Raw genomic sequence first — 17319 nt, 5'->3', positions numbered from 1 at the left:
AGATCTCGGTGCAGAACTACAAGCAGGTGTGCAAGATCGCCGCCCTGCACGGCCTGGAGGAGACCAAGAAGCTGGCCAACAAGTACCTGGTGGAGGACGTGCTGCTGCTCAACTTCGAGGAGATGCGCGCCCTCCTCGACTCGTTGCCCCCCCCCGTCGAGTCGGAACTGGCGCTCTTCCAGATGTCCGTGCTCTGGCTGGAGCACGACCGGGAGACCCGCATGCAGTACGCCCCGGACCTGATGAAGCGCCTCCGCTTCGCCCTCATCCCGGCGCCGGAGCTGGTGGAGCGGGTCCAGTCGGTGGATTTCATGCGCACCGACCCCGTCTGCCAGAAGCTGCTGCTGGACGCCATGAATTACCACCTGATGCCCTTCAGGCAGCACTGCCGGCAGAGCCTGGCCAGCAGGTGAGGGGGCGGTGGGGAGGGGGGACAGCCCTCACGGATGCGCCCTCGGCGGCTCCTGCCCACGGGAGGTGCGGAGCTGGGGGTCCCGCCGCGCAGGGACCCCGCGGGGGCCGGGCCGGGGGCGGCGCGGTGGCCGGAGCGGCTGGAGGGGGGCGGTGGCGGGGCCGAGCCGCCCGCCCCCTGCACCGACAAACTTTTCGTCCCCTCCCCTCGGACCTCCGGCCGCCCGCTCTTTGGGAACCTGTTGTAATTGTTTATTATAGGCCACATTTATTAACTTTTTTTCCTCCCACAATGTTACTCCTTAACAAGGAGTTGCGTCTTCGGGGCGTTTTAAGCTGTAATAGCCAAGTCCTAAATCTAATTATTTTCACAAATAACTACATTATCCGTGTGCACCTTGGTATTGCTGGTGGAGGGGTGATGTCCCTGTTGTGACTTGTGACTTATTAGTCCTTACACCTATGACATGTCGGTTATTTTCATTTATAAGGTAATGAATCATGATATCAAAGATCGACAATATGAGGTGGGTGTCAGGAACTGAAAGCACAGTATGTAGTTTAACAAGCAGTAGATATACCCAAAATTTATTTTTCTCCTTTTAAAATACGTTTATATTTATTTCATTCAAAAATGGAAAGATAATACCATCTTCCAGTGTTGGTATTACAGAGTGGTATGGTAGCACAAGAAGTCAAAACACGCTTTGCATTATTCAGCTTTTTAACTAACAGGTGCATATTACTAATGACTTAGCAGCAAGAAAAAAACCTAGTACATTATTAAATATTTTAGGTAGTACAGTCTATTAGCATTAATGGAGTATTCTTTATATTTCATGTAATGGGTACCCTGACAATTTAACTTTGGAAATGCTGTGCCTTCTTTTATTATCTCTGGCTAGCTCACTGTGTTAGTGTTCTGTCATGCTTATCACCTTGTTGTCTAATGGATTGTCTCTCTGAAATCCTGCAGTAAAAAAACAACTACAAGCATGTTGCAGTGTAAAGTATTTTTGCGATGCCGCTATTGTACGTTGGTGCCTACCCTTTGCATTTCAATACTCAAAACTGTTGACTTTCAAAAATGAAAAAAAACCCACCAACTCCTCGGCCGAGATTCTGCACTCCGCTGGGGGCAAGCTGGTGCTCGTGTCCTGGTGGATTGCTGAGATACCAGCCGGCTTGGTTCAGTGAAGATACCTTTCCAGCTTCAGTGGTCCATGTCATTTGAAGGATATGTAGTGGTGTTCTGACCACTGAATGCTTACAAGTGTCATGGATGCTGCAAGAATCTGATACTCCTGTTGCTGGGAGCTGGCTTTCCCTGTAAGAGGGAGCGTACACAAAGGGATTGCACTCTAAGTAGTCCTAGATTAGATTCTAAGTTGCACTTACTTAATGACTTATGGGAGACTCCAAATACCACAAATACTACATTTTTTTTATTTGTAATAGGTCTGCACATCTGTGCAGACAGTGGTATTTCAGAGACCCTTAACCAGTGGGTGAAAACGTACTGTCACCTTCTCAACTTTAACGTGTGTCTAATAATAGCATTGTAACTAGCTTTTCGTGATTGGGTTCTTTAGTGGCAGTGAAGCAGGAGTAAAACTATTCAGATTTATTTCTAAGCAGGCATCAGAACTTACTCCAAATGTTAAAATGTTGGAGATGTTGAAATTCTTTGTAATACAGAATGCAGTTTTTATATTTTCATTTTTGGTCTTGGATGATATTCCTGGAAATTCATAAAGGTCACGAAGGCCCATCTTTGAATCTTAATCACTTTAAGATTTTGTCAGGCTGCCTAAATGTACCTAAATGCCTTCTTAAACATGAGTGAAGAAATGCAACATACTCAAGACTATGGAGATTTCCAGACTTGTCCTTTCTGTTACTTGTAGTTTCTCTAAAGCATCAATTTTAACAAGTTGACATCCATTCAGTAGAATTTTATTTTAAGGAAGAAAATCTGCAGAGTTCCTTAAGTTACTGATTTGCAGAAGGAAATCTTAAAAGTAACTAACAGTGAAGTACGTGCGCAGGTACATAAAAATTATTGCACAGAAAAGGACTTTAAAACTTTGATTACTTTTTTCTGTGAGTAATGGTGACTTTGGTAATTTGGAATTTAATGAAAGGTCATTCACAAAGGATACACGTGTCTTTAGAGAGAGATTAACTGCTTCTCTTGTGCAGTGTAATACCTACTGCACAGTACAGTGTGGGTTGGTGAGAAATAGAAGTAGCCCAGTGCCAAAGCCACCTGCTTCATGTGTGTTGAAGAAATGAGAATTGCACTCAGTATTAGAATTAAAAACAACATTTTTTTTGTAACATACTACTTAAAAAAAAAAAAAGCATTTAGACATATGTTACATACATATCCATATGCACATTTTGGAGTACTTTGGTATCGGGGTTACTCATATTTCTTAAAGAAAATTAATGTAATGGGAAGCTCAAAATGCAGGGATTCTCCTCCGAAATGTAACTGTAAAGCTAGTCCTGTGGTCAGGGCTGGAGGAAAGTGATTTTGGCTCATAAGAACCCGTCTGTACACTGCGAGCAGAGTTATTTATAAAGTTTGTGCCACAAATGCAGATCCTGTAGCGCAAGTGATGCTGGGGCTACATAGGTACCTGGAATGTCTCTCGTGCTGCAGTGAAAAGCAGTTTACCTGTAGGGAGAGCAGGGGTTTTTTCATGAAATTTCTTAAGAGAAGGTAATGCTTGAACAGCCTCGTGTATTTTTGTAAGATTAATTTTCAACGTACTGCAACTAAATGATCATCGTTTAAAAAGTTGAGAAATTACATTCCTGACTTTTCAACTTTGCTGCGCACCCTGAGGTTTAGGACTTAACCACAGGGGGTGGGTGTTTTGGCTTTGAGTTGATGTTTAATTAGGTGCTCAACTCTAAGCAAAGTTAGTAATTCTGTTGACTCAGAGATCCTCACCTCAGTAGGGCCTCAGCATACAAGCTGCTGTTAAAGCCTCTTGAGGCATACTCAGTTTTGATGTCACTAGGAAAAATCATAATTGATTTCGACTTGGAGTGGGGCGCGTGACCCTGAACATTAGGCCTAAATGATGTTTGTCTGTCCCTGAAAGGCACAAGTAGCTTTGTGCTGTGTCATGTTTTCTGTAATTCTGGGAAGAAAATGCATTTAGATAGAGGAATGTTCATCTTCCTAGTTATTTATTTGACTCTGCGGACTTCACCAGAGTATTGAGTCGATTAAAATGTCTCTATGCTTTATTGTGTAATGCAATATGTTTTATATAATACATTGTATGTATTTTCAATTTTTAAAAAGTTTTGGGTTAGAGCATTACCATGTTGCTGGAAAGAAATTCACTTTTAAAGATGAGTGAGCTACTGAGAATTATTACTGCTTCCATGTTTACTTGCAACAATGAAAATGGTTCAAAACACATCACTGCAGTGAAATACCTAGTTTTTAACTTCAATTTTGCTTGTGCTAATGCACAGTGTAGCTTTAGACAGACAATGGAGCATAATAGAAAAAAAATATTTAAATTGTGAGGCTTATTATTAAATGTTTTACCTAAATATTGTAGCCTTTTTATAGATCATTGCCATGATTTTAATGGTTTCACTTGCCTGTAACCATTTATAATGCCCTCTGTTCCAGAGAGGCGTGAGAAGGTAGTCTGGGTGGGAAGAGGCAGCCCTTGATGTCCCGGGAGTTGTTTGTCGGCTGCAGGACACACGCAGCCCCTCTCCACATCAGTGGGCGTTTGGGCTGGTCCACTCCTCTCAGGATTTGCAGGCAGAGCAGCAGTTAGATGTCTGTACAACTGCATCAGGTACTTGAAGGCAGAGGGGAGTGAGAAAAGTAAAAATGGGAGAGAGGGAAAAACGCAGAAAAATAAAGGAGTTGTTAAATACTCCAGAGGAGAAATGGGACGTAAGTAGCGGAAGCAAGAAAATACAGATGAGGGAAGAGGGGAGAGAAGAATAGTTTTGAAGGGAGAAAAATCAGAGAATAGGATAGGAAAGGAAACTAGCAAAACAAAAAAGACCATGGCAGATAAAAAGAAGATACAGAATGAAACAAAAGGTAAAAACCCAATTCTTGGCAAAAACAGCATCTGTTATCAGTAACAGCTGAGTATTCGAGTCTCTGAAAAAGCTATTTCAGATGTGGGGGAGGAAAAATGGATAGGGATCAACCAACTGACATGAGATGGGAAAAGTCATAGGCAGAAAATACAGAATTGAAGAGTACAAGAGAAAGGGGGGAAATAAAGAGACAAAGAGATAAGAAGGCTAAGCCTGACCGTGCTGTTTTATGGGTTCAGCAAAGTCCCAGCATGTACAGACCCAGCTGCTTTTCTATACTTTTCTTCCCTGGACTACTAGACCTTGGGGAGATTAGAAGTGCAAATTCTGGTCCTGCTAAAGCTAATTGTAAAGGTGGTTTGTTTGGGGTTTTTTCTTTATTTTCAGTGGGAAGAGGGTGTCATCCAGACTGTTTGGTGTTAGGCAATATTAGTGAAAGTGATAGCAAATTAAACAGTGACAGGTGATGAAGATGATATGACAAGTTTTCATTCAGTAGGAAGGTGGTAACTGTTGATGAAGAAGGAATGTGTAAAGTGCTGAACAGCATGACACAATAGCATCTATGTGGAAGGCATATATACCAAGTCTGTTTTACTTACCACAGAGGAGATGAAAAATTTGAAGAAACTGGTTATATCCCTTGACAATTAAATAATCTCCTTCTTGAATACACTGTTTGTCTGCAAATCTCACAGACTGTAGTTCAGTTTGGCTGCTTTTTCTACTGAGATTTTTGTAGAGTCTTGGTAGGACATGATTGGTGGTTGTAACAAAATTTGAGTGTTTTTTCACTGAAAGACATTGCTGTGTGTTCTGATAACAACCATCTACCTGTCCCTTTGTGATCATAACACCAATATTTGGATTTTTAACTAATATTCTTACTCATGATTAATTGCAAGTGAGAAATATTTCAGATCCTAAACTAACATCCTGATAAAAAATATGTATGTGAATTCTTAACTTTTGCATTGTGGTATGGATGAAGTGAATGTGAGGCTCTGGTTTATTTTAGTGACTTTGGATCAGGTTTTATGTACCCAAATTAATATCAGGAAATTGTATGCGTGCCAGGACTCCCTCAGCTGAGCTGCAAAAGGGAGACTGATATATTAGAGGCTATGGGGAAGTGAACCAGAGACCTGGAGTCAGTTTAGTTAGTGTCACCTTATGTACATTCATTTGCCTTTGGAGACAGGCTCATCCTGAAGTATAAGTGGAGAGATATGAAGTGTCCAAGAGGGAAGAAATCGTGGAGCTCATGTTATGGACAGAGGCAGCATCATTGTCTAAAAGGACTGCTGTAGGTCAGGACAGTCCTTAGGAGCCTTCTTAAAGACATGTATGTCCTGGCTGGTAAAATCTTTGGGAGCTGCAGTGGCATAGGTAATAGCCAGTTTCTTGGCTCAGTTATAGTACTTGTTAGGAGAAATATAATTTATGAAGAGCATTTAATGGCCTTTCTTGTGGGCAACCATCTTTCCGACAACTGTAGGTGAAGAAGGGTTGCCAAGTACCCTGTGCAGGTACTTGCCCTGCCAGCCAGTTTCCCGGTCAGAGGTCCTACTTGGGATAGTGTCCTTTGTGAACTGGCAGTCCTTCCTGATTTATGTCCTGAGGTGATAGGACTCGTCCCCAGATCCAACTTACGGGACCTTCACCTCCACCTGTCCCTTCTCTTGCATCTGCTGTTACCATGACCCCTAACTCCTGAGGGCCCCTTCCACCAGGCTCCCAACCTTACACACACCTCAAATGCCCACTGCTCCATGCCTCTCAGCTTGGATCTCCAGAGGCTGCTGCAGTTTGTTGGACTGTGCTGCTCCTTGCCTTTGTGTCACCCTGCCCCTTTTAGCACCTGAAGCAGCTTCAAGCATCTGCGTCTCCAAACTCTTTTTCCAAGGGGAAATCTTTCACTGGATTTTAAAACATCTTGTTCTAGAGGGAAAATTAAACTAAGTTAAAAAAAAGTCTTACTAAGCCACTCAAACTAATGACAAAGTACCTACAAAAATGAGAACTTGTTCCTCAAATGCTGTGCTTTAGCAAAAATGCACTTTTCCACCACCTGCAACAGTCTATGAAGCAGATTTACAAATCATGCAGGTCCTTAAAAGCAGAGCTGTCCCCCATGAGGTCCTCTGCTGTTCTTGCCCATCCTTTGGCAACACAATCCATGACTGTTCTGTCAGAAAGTACATAGGTCACGGTAGTGCAGGGCCTCCTAGATAAGGAGGTTCCATCTTAGTCAAAGTCCTCCTGGGAGTGATTTATAGAGTGTACCTTTTACAAATGGAGCACTGTAGGATCATGGTGAGCATCACGCACACCTGTCTTGGCTACGGATCTGAGACTTTTCTGTTTGCTCTTTGCCTGATGTGCATCCCCCTCATGTGGAGAGAGGAGATAGAAAGGAGAGAGTCTTAGATGGCATGTTGTGGCCTGGGGTCACTATAGTTTTTTCTTTATGGCAGAAGAATATGGAGGTTCTGAGTCTGTAACTGCTGAGCAGTAAATGGAACAGAGCTGTAATGGTGTAATTGTTTGGATTTGTACTTGAAGAGAAAGAACAGTGAGCCTTGAGGGTAAGGGGAGTGAGGAGAGCAAACGCAGAACACAAAATCAACAGAAAATAGTTTACCAGGAAAAAAGCTTTGGTTCTGGTAAACCCATGTTTAATCTGTAAAAACACTGTTTTATCTTTTCAAACAACTCCTGTGTTTTAAAAATACAAGCAGTTTTCTAAATCAGAGCAAGGTTTGTTATTATCCTTTGCTCAGCATGGCCTGAAAACATTGAGCAGTGAAGTTAATAGGAATCCTGAAAGAAGGTTTTGAGGTTCTCTGCTCTCTAAACATCTCTCTGGTTTTGTTGAAACAGGTTCTGTCTGTATTACAGGCTTACCAAAGGACTATTTAAAGAATGTGAAGAATATGGGAAGTTGAAAACTATTACTAGATACTTCCTGGCATAATTTTTTCATATTTGTTGCCTCCCTGAAATTTTCTTTAAAGACTGTCATGCCTAGTACTTAGTAGGCAACACTTGCTGTATTCTTGGAAAGCAGACAATAAACTGAGCAAATATCAGCTGCCAAGTTCAATGGAAGCAGACGGTTTGCAGTGAAGCTGGAAGTAAATAGAAGTTTGTGCCGCAGTTGGTTCTTCCTGCATTCCTCAAATGCTGCGTCCTTTCAGGAAAAAAAAAAAAAGGGCAGTGGAAAAGGTAAACAGTCATACCTTGGGTGAGCCAGCAGCAAGATGTGTTTCTTCTCATTGGCCTCCTAAGGAAGAGGAGCCTCAGCTGGGGAGAACACAGCCTCTGATGCAGAGACCTCCTGTTGACATGGATATCTGATATAGAATCAAACAAAAAGGGCTTTCTTGACTTTTCACAGTCTGAAAATCAAAAACAAGAGTCGATTGAAATTTCCTAGCAAAAAAAAGAGAGGATTTGACCACTTTGCGGTGTTCTATAAAGCATTTCCATTTTATAATCTCTATCTGAAAAAAAACAAACCAAAAAACCAAATCAGCCAACCAACCAAACCCAAAATAAGGCCAAACAAGATGAGGTGGGGAAGAGAAAGCAATTTATAAAAACATGAAACATTTAGCTTTCACTTTTTTTTTTTTTTTAAGTAATCTGGATAAAAGGAATTACGTAAAGGTTTTTTAGAATTTCCATCAGTATGGAAAATCATTGTTTGCATAGTTTTACCAATAAGATTCATGACACGGGAGGTTTTGTGTCTCATTTACCATTTTCCTCTCCTAGTACAATCCATTTGATTCCTTTCCTAGTACAATTCATTTGATTCACATCCCTTACAATGCTCCAGATACTCACTGTGTGTCTAGTAAGGATATCTTTAGCAGTCACATTTCAACAGCTTGTGTTCAAATGATCTATTTATGTAGATATTCTCACTATAGAAGTACTATCCATGATCTTACATAGGCAACATGTCTGTTAAAGCCAGTCTCAAGCTTTAATGAACAACAGTATTGTGTATGAATACAGCAACCTTGGAAGGACTCCGTATGGGAAAGTTACTGAGAATCTTTCTGGGGAACGGTACCAGTCACCTGTCAACATGAAGGATAGGCTGGTAATACAGGGAGACAAAGACAAGAAGGACATTCCTCTGTGTTCTTCCCAAAGGAGCACTGCTGGTAGATGTCACTTTTCCAGGATAGTTGCCCACCCTGAAGCTACCTCTCATGTCAGAGGCTTTTATCCCAAAAGGAAGGGACATTGTCTTTCAAAACTCTTCCAGCTAAAAGCTGGAAGCTAGCTTTTGAAGGTTTACTTAAAGACTGTCCTAAACTCCTAACAGTAGTGGGATTGGATTCGTAAAGAAAAATCGGGTATTCAGAACTCCAAACAGATTCTACTTATTTTAATACAGGGGATGGAAAAATGTCTGGCAACTTTAGAAATAAAGGAACTTCGACTTGTAAGGTGACTTTGTAACAGTTAAGTGGGACCTGTCAGACAAAAGATTCACTTACCCTCAGACTTCTGCATTTTAGGAGGAAAAGGAATGATTGTTGTTAAAGCAAAGAGTGATGTAATTTTTTTTTCAATGCTTTTTTTCCCTTTTTTTTAAAGTACTGGAAAAATTAAAGTCGTAGTAGATTCAGAGGACTAACCCATCAATCAGTGTCTCAGCAGATCATTCTCAACTTAGTATTTATGTTACTAAACTTCATTCTGTCAGTGGTCAGCGACACGTATTAAATGAGCAGGAAAGCGTCTCCTGGGCATTGCATCATCTTCAGTGAACGTTACCATGAGCTCTGCTGCAATGAAAACTTGCACTTGGGGCCTTCTGCTAAGCATGCCCACACTGAGAATGAAAATACAAAACCCAAAATATTCATTATAAGAATGATTTCCAGGTTTTTAGTGTTGCCAGAAATTTCTTTTGCGTTCTTTTAAGTGTGCCTTGGGCAGTAGGTGCGGCTTAGAACCGTCACAAAAATCCATTCATAAAGCAACTTTCATACATTCAGCACATTTTTGAACATTCTTTGAACTGAAGAACTAAATAATTTATTGGTCATAATTTGCAAGAGACTTTATCATGATTTAGGTTTTGACAAATTCAGTATATCCTTTTAGGTCTGTACTTTATCCGTAAGGAGAAAGATATTCCTGGTGGGTCAGAGTTCCATCAGGAGACTGATCTGCAGGACTTGGTCTTTCAGGACTTGCAGACTGTGAGAGCTCAGGTCTGTCCCATGGCAGTACTATAGGGTTAGAAAGAGATTCGGGATGCCTATTCACCTATAGCTTGTGATGTTCGTTAATTCATTTTATGTAATAACAAAACCTCACAAAACTCCTTTGTCCAAAATAAATTTTACATTGTACCTTATGGCTTTCATCAAGTTCATAGTTAAAACTCCTGGCTAATTATATTTCCTCTCTATTAAACATGTATTGCTAATCATGACTATCTTTTCAGTCAACTATGGAAGCCAAAATCCATTGAAATAAGCAGTTTTCATATGACACTTTTGTTGCACTGAAATGTCCATCCAGGAGCGAGTAAGGTAATTATTGGAGATCGCATCACATGTGGCCAAACATTTTCTTCAGGCAAATGGATGCCTAGAATGTCAGTTCAGATTTTCAGGCTGCAACTAGATTCTCCATTACATTTTTGTTGGACACAGCACCCCTTCAAATACCTTTTGAGGGTATCTAAAGGGTTGCTAAGGTCCATCCTGATTTCTGAAGATGGAATTAAGTCTTTAGGGTTAACAAACAAAAGGTCTGCAACTGAAATGCTGATTGGGATAGTATGTATCTCTTTGTCTTATTACATTGAGGTTGGTATCTAAACCTCTCTGAAATATGTTGTTTCTGCTGCAGGTTGATACAGCCACTTTTTCTGAGATTCTTGCTACTTGTTTTGACAGTATCACTGTCAGACTTCAGTTTCTCAAATCCTTTGATGTAGTGAGATTTGTGGATGTAAGTAAAATTCACCACACATTGACCTGGTCTTCTGTTTGGTTTTGTTTGTGCCTGAGTTCAGTGGGCAAATACCTGAAGTTTGATTTTGCTCTGCTGCATTTAAGGCCAGCACTGAAGCAGGAGCGAGGCGTGCCATCGAGTCTATCAAGTCGCTGCTCTGAAGAGCTACCTGGCTCTATCCATACTCAAAGCCATAGTGATAACCTATATTAAAAGATAATTAATGATCCAGGCTTTTGGGTTTATTATAGCCCTGAGATAAGAGGAAAGTATAGTTGAATAGTGTTATTTTTCTTTCTTTCTTTTCCATTGATGACCATGATCACCTGTACATCTTAAGATGCAGGTTTTTTCTGATGTGTAACAGTACACTGGATGCATTAAGAACCACAGGATTGCCATTTCATGGTTGTATTCTTTTTTTTCATTCCCTAAAGCAGTGGGGGAAACCTTGTTGCATTGTTTAAAAACTGGAAGAGTCTGGAGCAAACCTGTTGTTGGGGCTTGTTTTCTTGCCAGCTTTGGTAGAATGTACTTCTACTAATTGTCCAGATAAGGAAAACCCATCAGGAAAAGATTGATGGATATGGTAATAAAGAAAAACAATGTACAAGAAGAGTATTTCCCATTCATGTGTTTTCCATTAAGATAAGGGTATCAAGGTTGCAAAAGAGTAGGAGTGGTTGTCAGGAGTACTGAGGTCTCATGATCTTTTCAACTGATTCCTTGTGAGTTGATAAACTCTCTTGGGCTCAGCCTTTTGTTATGCATATTTTTGTTTAGTTTAGACTATGGACTAGTGACCTGAGTTTAGAGCTGATGTGCATCTGCTGCTACCTTTGAAGTGAGTAGGACTTAGTTATGCTGATAGCTATTCAATGTCTCTGAAAATGAAGCCACTTATCTGAGTACCCAAATTCCTTGGTTTGTGTGTTTGAGGGAAACCATAAAAGTTTGAAAATCTTGACTTTGAAATAGACTTTGGTTTCCAGTCTTGTATGTACACAAAATAAATTTCACACCACATGAGGTACCTAGGAACTTAATTAAGGTGAATTAAGTGTTTAAAAGTCTTAGCAGAACAGAAACTGCAAAGTGTGTGCAGAATAATAACAATACATGAATGTTCATTGGTGGGAACTAGAGTTTTGGAGTCTAGGTATAAGAAGTGTTTTCGAGAACAAGATATGGATAAATTTATCTCAGCTTTTTTTGCCTTGACATCAGTCTGCCTGTCCACAGTTAATATTACTTTAGTCTTCCTCAGCCAGGATCCACTACTGTTAGTTGAACTTAAGATGGCCACAGTATCCTTGGCAGGAACACTGTGAACTACAGTATGTAACTAAATAGTATATTGCACTGTGAAATAAGGACTATGAAGAAACAGTGTTTCAGATATAATGAAGAGCATTTCACATCGTAATCTGGAGTTATGTGAATAACAAACATAATAATACAAGAAAGGGAGAAACTTTATATTGCTAATGTATTACACATATTTTTAAATCCTGTCTTCATTGTAGAATTTCACTGAATTACATTTTTATTAATATTTGGAAAAGTCTTCTGCATATAAGCAGTGATCATTTACATTTTTTCATATTTTAGAATGTATTTTAAGATTGCAACAGTACTGCTTAGTACAATATGGAACATAAATATGACATCATAAAGAAAATTTCTTTTCAAAACCTAAACTGTGGGAATTCACACCAAAACTTAAAAAGCAGAAATTGGCTCCAAGGAAAACACATCTATATAAAACATGCATATCTTTAGCCGCTGTATTAGCTTTACTTAATTCACTGGAAAAGCTCTCAATATAGATGATATAGATGAACTAGTTATTTGAGTAAAAGAACCTGCATCTTCTTTGCCATGTGAGAGTTCCCTGTGCTTTTGGTAGAGACTTTGCTGACTATTAAGTTCTTATCAAACTTTTATTAAGGTCTTCTGTTCATGCTACTTCCCATTTTAAATATGTAAAAAAACTAAATATTTTTTAAATATTCCCATATAGCCACACAGAAAAGAAGAAGTGAGAAACAGTAGGTTCTCAGACTGTTTAGCTGAAAAAGTAATGTTAAGGATAGTTGCAGCTGCCAAAGTCTGGAAACTCAGAGTTATATCTGACATTTCATTCTTCACCTTAACTATTGAGCCTTGGCCATTCATTGGATTTTCACAGTGCTTTGGAGTTAGAAGGGAGTTTTACAGATGAAAGATGAAAATCAAAATAAACTCCTTTATCAAGTAAACCTTGCAAGGGCATTCTGAATTTTACAATACACAGGGAGTTGATTGTGATATAACATAGAACACAGGAGGGTTGGAATAAACAATTTGTTCTCTATCGTTAGGGATGGCCATGCATAACTGACTTATGGCCCTGGTTTGCTCTGCCACTTGTTATGTGTGCAGTCATCCCTAACTCATACCAAAAACAGTTTATCATACTCCCATGTTGCATAGTTTTTATCAAATGTTCTCTCATTAAAAACTTTACTGGGGAGATTGAATGTTTCAAGACACTGACAATGCTTTTGAAAGCTTTCCCCAGAGCTTGGTCTCACTGAGTTGAGTCTGTGCCGACAGTGATCATGAGACGATGCCTGATATCCTACACAGCTACAGTCTGGTGGGCAGGTAACAGTCATCATTTGACAGTACATAGCAGGTGCAGTGCAGGCATCAAAGGCTGACTTGTCAGGAAGACTGAGGGACTGTAGGGCTCTCCCGAAGTCAGGAGAGAAACAGAGGGTAGGACAACATGGGACACCGTCACTGCCCCATGGTGTAACTCCTGCCACTGCATTGAGGGTTTTGTTTCATCCACTGTCAATCCCTCCACCAAAATCCATTTAAAAGCAAACAGGGCCATCTGCCAGATGACCTTCCTTGTCACAGATGCCTTTGTAGTCTGTAGTTGTCTTTTGGATAGCCATTTGACAGATTTTATTCTGGAGCACTGTGTGGATCAGGCCTTCAGCTCCCTTCCTGAGAGAGGTTCCTTGTGGGCAGTGCATATCTACAGCACAACCTAGTTCATTTGGCCCATTCTTCTCAAGAGAGGCTGCAATCCTACTACAAGTATAAATTGGTGGGTCACCAACACGCATTCTAGGTAGTGGTTGGAGTGAAGGTATGGATGTGGGTAAGCTGTGGAATAAAGTACCTGCTGCCAAAGTGCACTGCTGAGATTGGAGCTCCTGGGTGCTGCTTTCACCCCACTGCGTGCAGCTGTGGTGGGGCTTTGATTTGTGGCATTTGATGCCTTTCTTGGCCAGAGGTGTTTGCTGCATACTGACACACAGAGTGCTACAGGGATGTTTTCATGTTTGGAAAAGTGTTGGTGTTTGACAAGGGTGCTTTCCATCAAATTCATGGTCCTCCTGCACATTCATTTGTATCGATGGATGTTTTCCAGACTACGTCACCTTACTACTTAACAGGAACATTTTGAGCCTAGACTTTTATTTCAATGTTATCTCACCCAAGCTTTGTATAACTGATGAAAGTTCAATTATATGCGAAGTGACTATTAAAGCATCAGGGCTCATCTGGGGGTCTGGGCCTCCCCTCCTGTTTTCACTTACAATTGTGCTAAATCCCTTAATGCTGCAAAGAAATCGTACGTTCATCAGGTGGAGCATTGGAGGCCAGGGTGCAGATAACCGCTTTTACTGCAGATGAGACATTGCAGTCCTGTTCTTAAGAACTGCCAGGCAGATTGGGAATCACGGTCACGGTTAATAGCAGCGAATTGCCAGCTCTTGATGGGTGGGTAGTCACTCCTTTCAGTGGTTGCCCCCTGGGGGAGAAGGTAGAAAAACAGAGGGAGGGAATTAGAGTGACTTTGCACAGTTGAGCAGGTTCATGCCGCTGGATCAGTGGCAAGCATTGGCAGGGCTCCACTCTGGGGAGGCTCACAACAACATCACAGTCTCATTTTTACCAATTGGTGTTGCTATAGCCAGTGGTGCACAGGGGGAGAGCAAAGAGAAGGGGGGGAGCCGGGGGCGAGAGTGAAAGCAAGAGTCTGGACTAAATTAAACAAACAAAAGTGCTTGTAAGTAGCATTTAACCCATAACCATTAGCCCAGTGCTGCTAATTGTACTAAACTATATATCTGAAGTTCAGTGTGTGATTAAAGAGTTGGCTCACAAACTCTCTGCATAACCTTAATTTTTTCAAGGTTCTTTGAGTGTAGAATGGCTTATAATAATGATTTTGACTAATACGATTTTTGACATGCAACTTTAATGCTTAACCTTAGTACAACTCCAGAGCATTTCATGTGTATTCAGCTGTAAAGAGTGATGATTTAAAGGGATAATATAAGAAAAAGGTCGTTCTAGAATGAACCTCTAACAAATTGCATAAAGGAAGCTTATTATTCCATGAGTAGAGAGATACGCAGCTTTTCTGATCATTTTTCTGCTTGGTTCAAGAAATTGTTGAGACATGATTGGGAAAAGAAACACAAAAAAATGAAATAGAAAACTGCAAGCAGTGAACATTCTTTTGATGGTTATGATTTTGTTGCCACTAAAAATACTCCTCAGTAATGTGGTTGTTCATCTTTCCTCTTGTTTTGGGTGAAGAATTCGTTCCAATAAGAAAATGCTGTTATTGGTTGGAGGATTGCCTCCCGGACCTGACCGGCTACCCAGCAATTTGGTTCAGTATTATGATGACGAAAAGAAGACATGGAAAATACTGACAAGTAAGTGGTTTATTTTTGTACAGTTGTCTTGATGAATTTAAAAACATGGTTAATCAAATTAGACACTTTATTGATTTGTTTCTCTTCAGAGATTTGTTTATATATCACAAGGGGCTTCACAATGGAGCAATAAATTGAGATTGCAAAAGATGCTAATTTTATAATAGGATAGGCCTAAATTAACATTGGCTTAAAATCATTCCAGTAAGTTTTTTTAAGTAAACTTGTCTTTCATGCTGCAACATGAATCCATGAATATTTATGTATATAGGAATAAAATCTGGTTTAGGAAAAAAAACAAAGGCAGTGTTCAAGACATTTTTCTTAGAGTCAGATCCCTGGTAAACCATAGTACTAGAGCACACCTTTGATTCTCTTTTGCATTTTCATTTCCTTCTTCCAGCTTTATCTGTTGTCCACAATCATTAAAGAAAGGTTTCCTCTGTACTACTCTGCGTCCATTGCTGACAGAAGCATTGGTGGAATATATCAGCTACAATAAACAGTGCACGGAAGCTGCTATCACAAAATTCTTTCTCACCTTCTTTTAAAGGTTGATTGTGTTTTAGAGTAAGTATTTTGCCTCGAGCATTGAGATTTGGAACTTATTGTTATGTTGGTTGCGATTCCCAGTCTGACTTGGTCATGGAATCAAATCATAGCTTCTTGAGTGCAGCAGGCTGTGTGTGCATTAGTCCCCTTGTGGCTAGACTGGCTGCATTGGTCAATAAAACTAAATTTTAACCGTCAAAATTGCCCAAAGCAGTATAGGTAAAATAATAAATGAGCAATTTTGATCCATAAATCAAAGCCATACTTCTAAAACTGGACAACTGGTAAAACTTGGATTTCCTGCTAAACCTGCTTTTTTTTTTCTCCAGTAAAATACATTTTACAGAATTCTGTTCTTCTCCCTTATCCAAAGCCCTGTAATGGGATACATCCACATTAATAATATATCCACAGGTTAGGATGAAAAAAGTCAGAAGACTGCTATGATGACTGAAATAATGCTCTTGCAAATTACTTTTCCCCATGGAAGATTTAGGAGCCTTTCGCAAAATGGTGCAACATAAAGACTGCTTAGATATAGATGACCTGGACTAACAGTTGAGTGTATTGTGTAAGAATGACAATAACAAAAGGTTATATGAACTGTACATTAGAAAAGTCTACAACGTCTGTGCTAGGGAACATACTATGCTTCACATTTTTCAGAATAATGAGATATGATGCTCACCTCTGTACACTACTTCTAAGAAAAGTCTGAAGATGGTAAGTCAGTGAAAAATCAATGATACTGCCTAAGGCAGAAGTGTCCAGGTTTTTATTTCATTTGCTGTGTCTAATCCAGTGGCTCACCAGGAGAGGCGGGAGGAATGGATCTATTGCTTCAAGATCTGAACTCTCCACTGAATTAAAGTAAAAAGCTTTATTTTGAATCTTACCTAGATATAGATATGTGAGATTTTGTAAGAATGACATTTACTCAGCTCTTAGTTATATTGTGTAAAAGTTACATTGTGATACTGTCTCCAAGACTGTGGGAAACTACCCAGAGGCACGATTCCTGAATGCTCCGGCTTAATGTCCGTCACCAGTATTTGAATAACACCACTGTCTATGGTGGTGCTAAGAGATGTTTCAGAATAATTTTATGTAGAGAATGTAGCCTTTTCTGTGTTACATCTAAGAAACAGTGAAGAAAAATTCTCTTTCCGTTATGGTTAATGCATGTAACATTTTATGCTGTGATTAAGACACAATCAATTCAGCTGTTACAGTCCTAGCTCGCTCATGTTCAAGTGCTTGCTGCTCAGCACTGGAAGTCCTGAAGGTCCCAGGATCTGTCTCAGTGTTGGCTGAGACAATGGCTGTCAAATACGCAGCCCTCTTGTGACATGAGTAATCCTGTTCTTACAAATCCTTCTAGAAAAGGATGCCCTCTTGGCCTGGTCTGCAGTTTGAAGAACACAGAGAATGCCTGTCTTTTCACACTGAAAGAGACAAAATGTTAAGAAGCATGATTTCTTAAAAAATATTATTGCTACTCACCAAATGGTAACAATAACTATTAAAAAAAAAGGTGAAGTAA

At 40.1% G+C, this 17319-nt stretch overlaps 1 protein-coding gene across 1 annotated transcript in view; it reads left to right on the top strand.

Moving 5' to 3' along the window:
- KLHL14 (kelch like family member 14) overlaps positions 1–17319 on the top strand; it is a 63404-nt gene that overhangs the window by 1167 nt on the left and 44918 nt on the right. Inside the window, exons 2-3 of the mRNA XM_039381799.1 lie at positions 1–409; positions 15103–15224. The exon at positions 1–409 is cut by the window's left edge and continues 574 nt beyond it. Of these exons, the coding sequence (XP_039237733.1) occupies positions 1–409; positions 15103–15224 (531 nt within the window). The remainder of the gene's footprint in view (positions 410–15102; positions 15225–17319) is intronic.

Source organism: Pipra filicauda, unplaced genomic scaffold, assembly GCF_003945595.2.
Source record: "Pipra filicauda isolate LSUMZ 115617 unplaced genomic scaffold, ASM394559v2 scaffold240_size1633699_pilon, whole genome shotgun sequence".
NCBI lineage: Eukaryota > Metazoa > Chordata > Aves > Passeriformes > Pipridae > Pipra > Pipra filicauda.
This window is presented reverse-complemented; position numbering and strand designations above follow the sequence as displayed.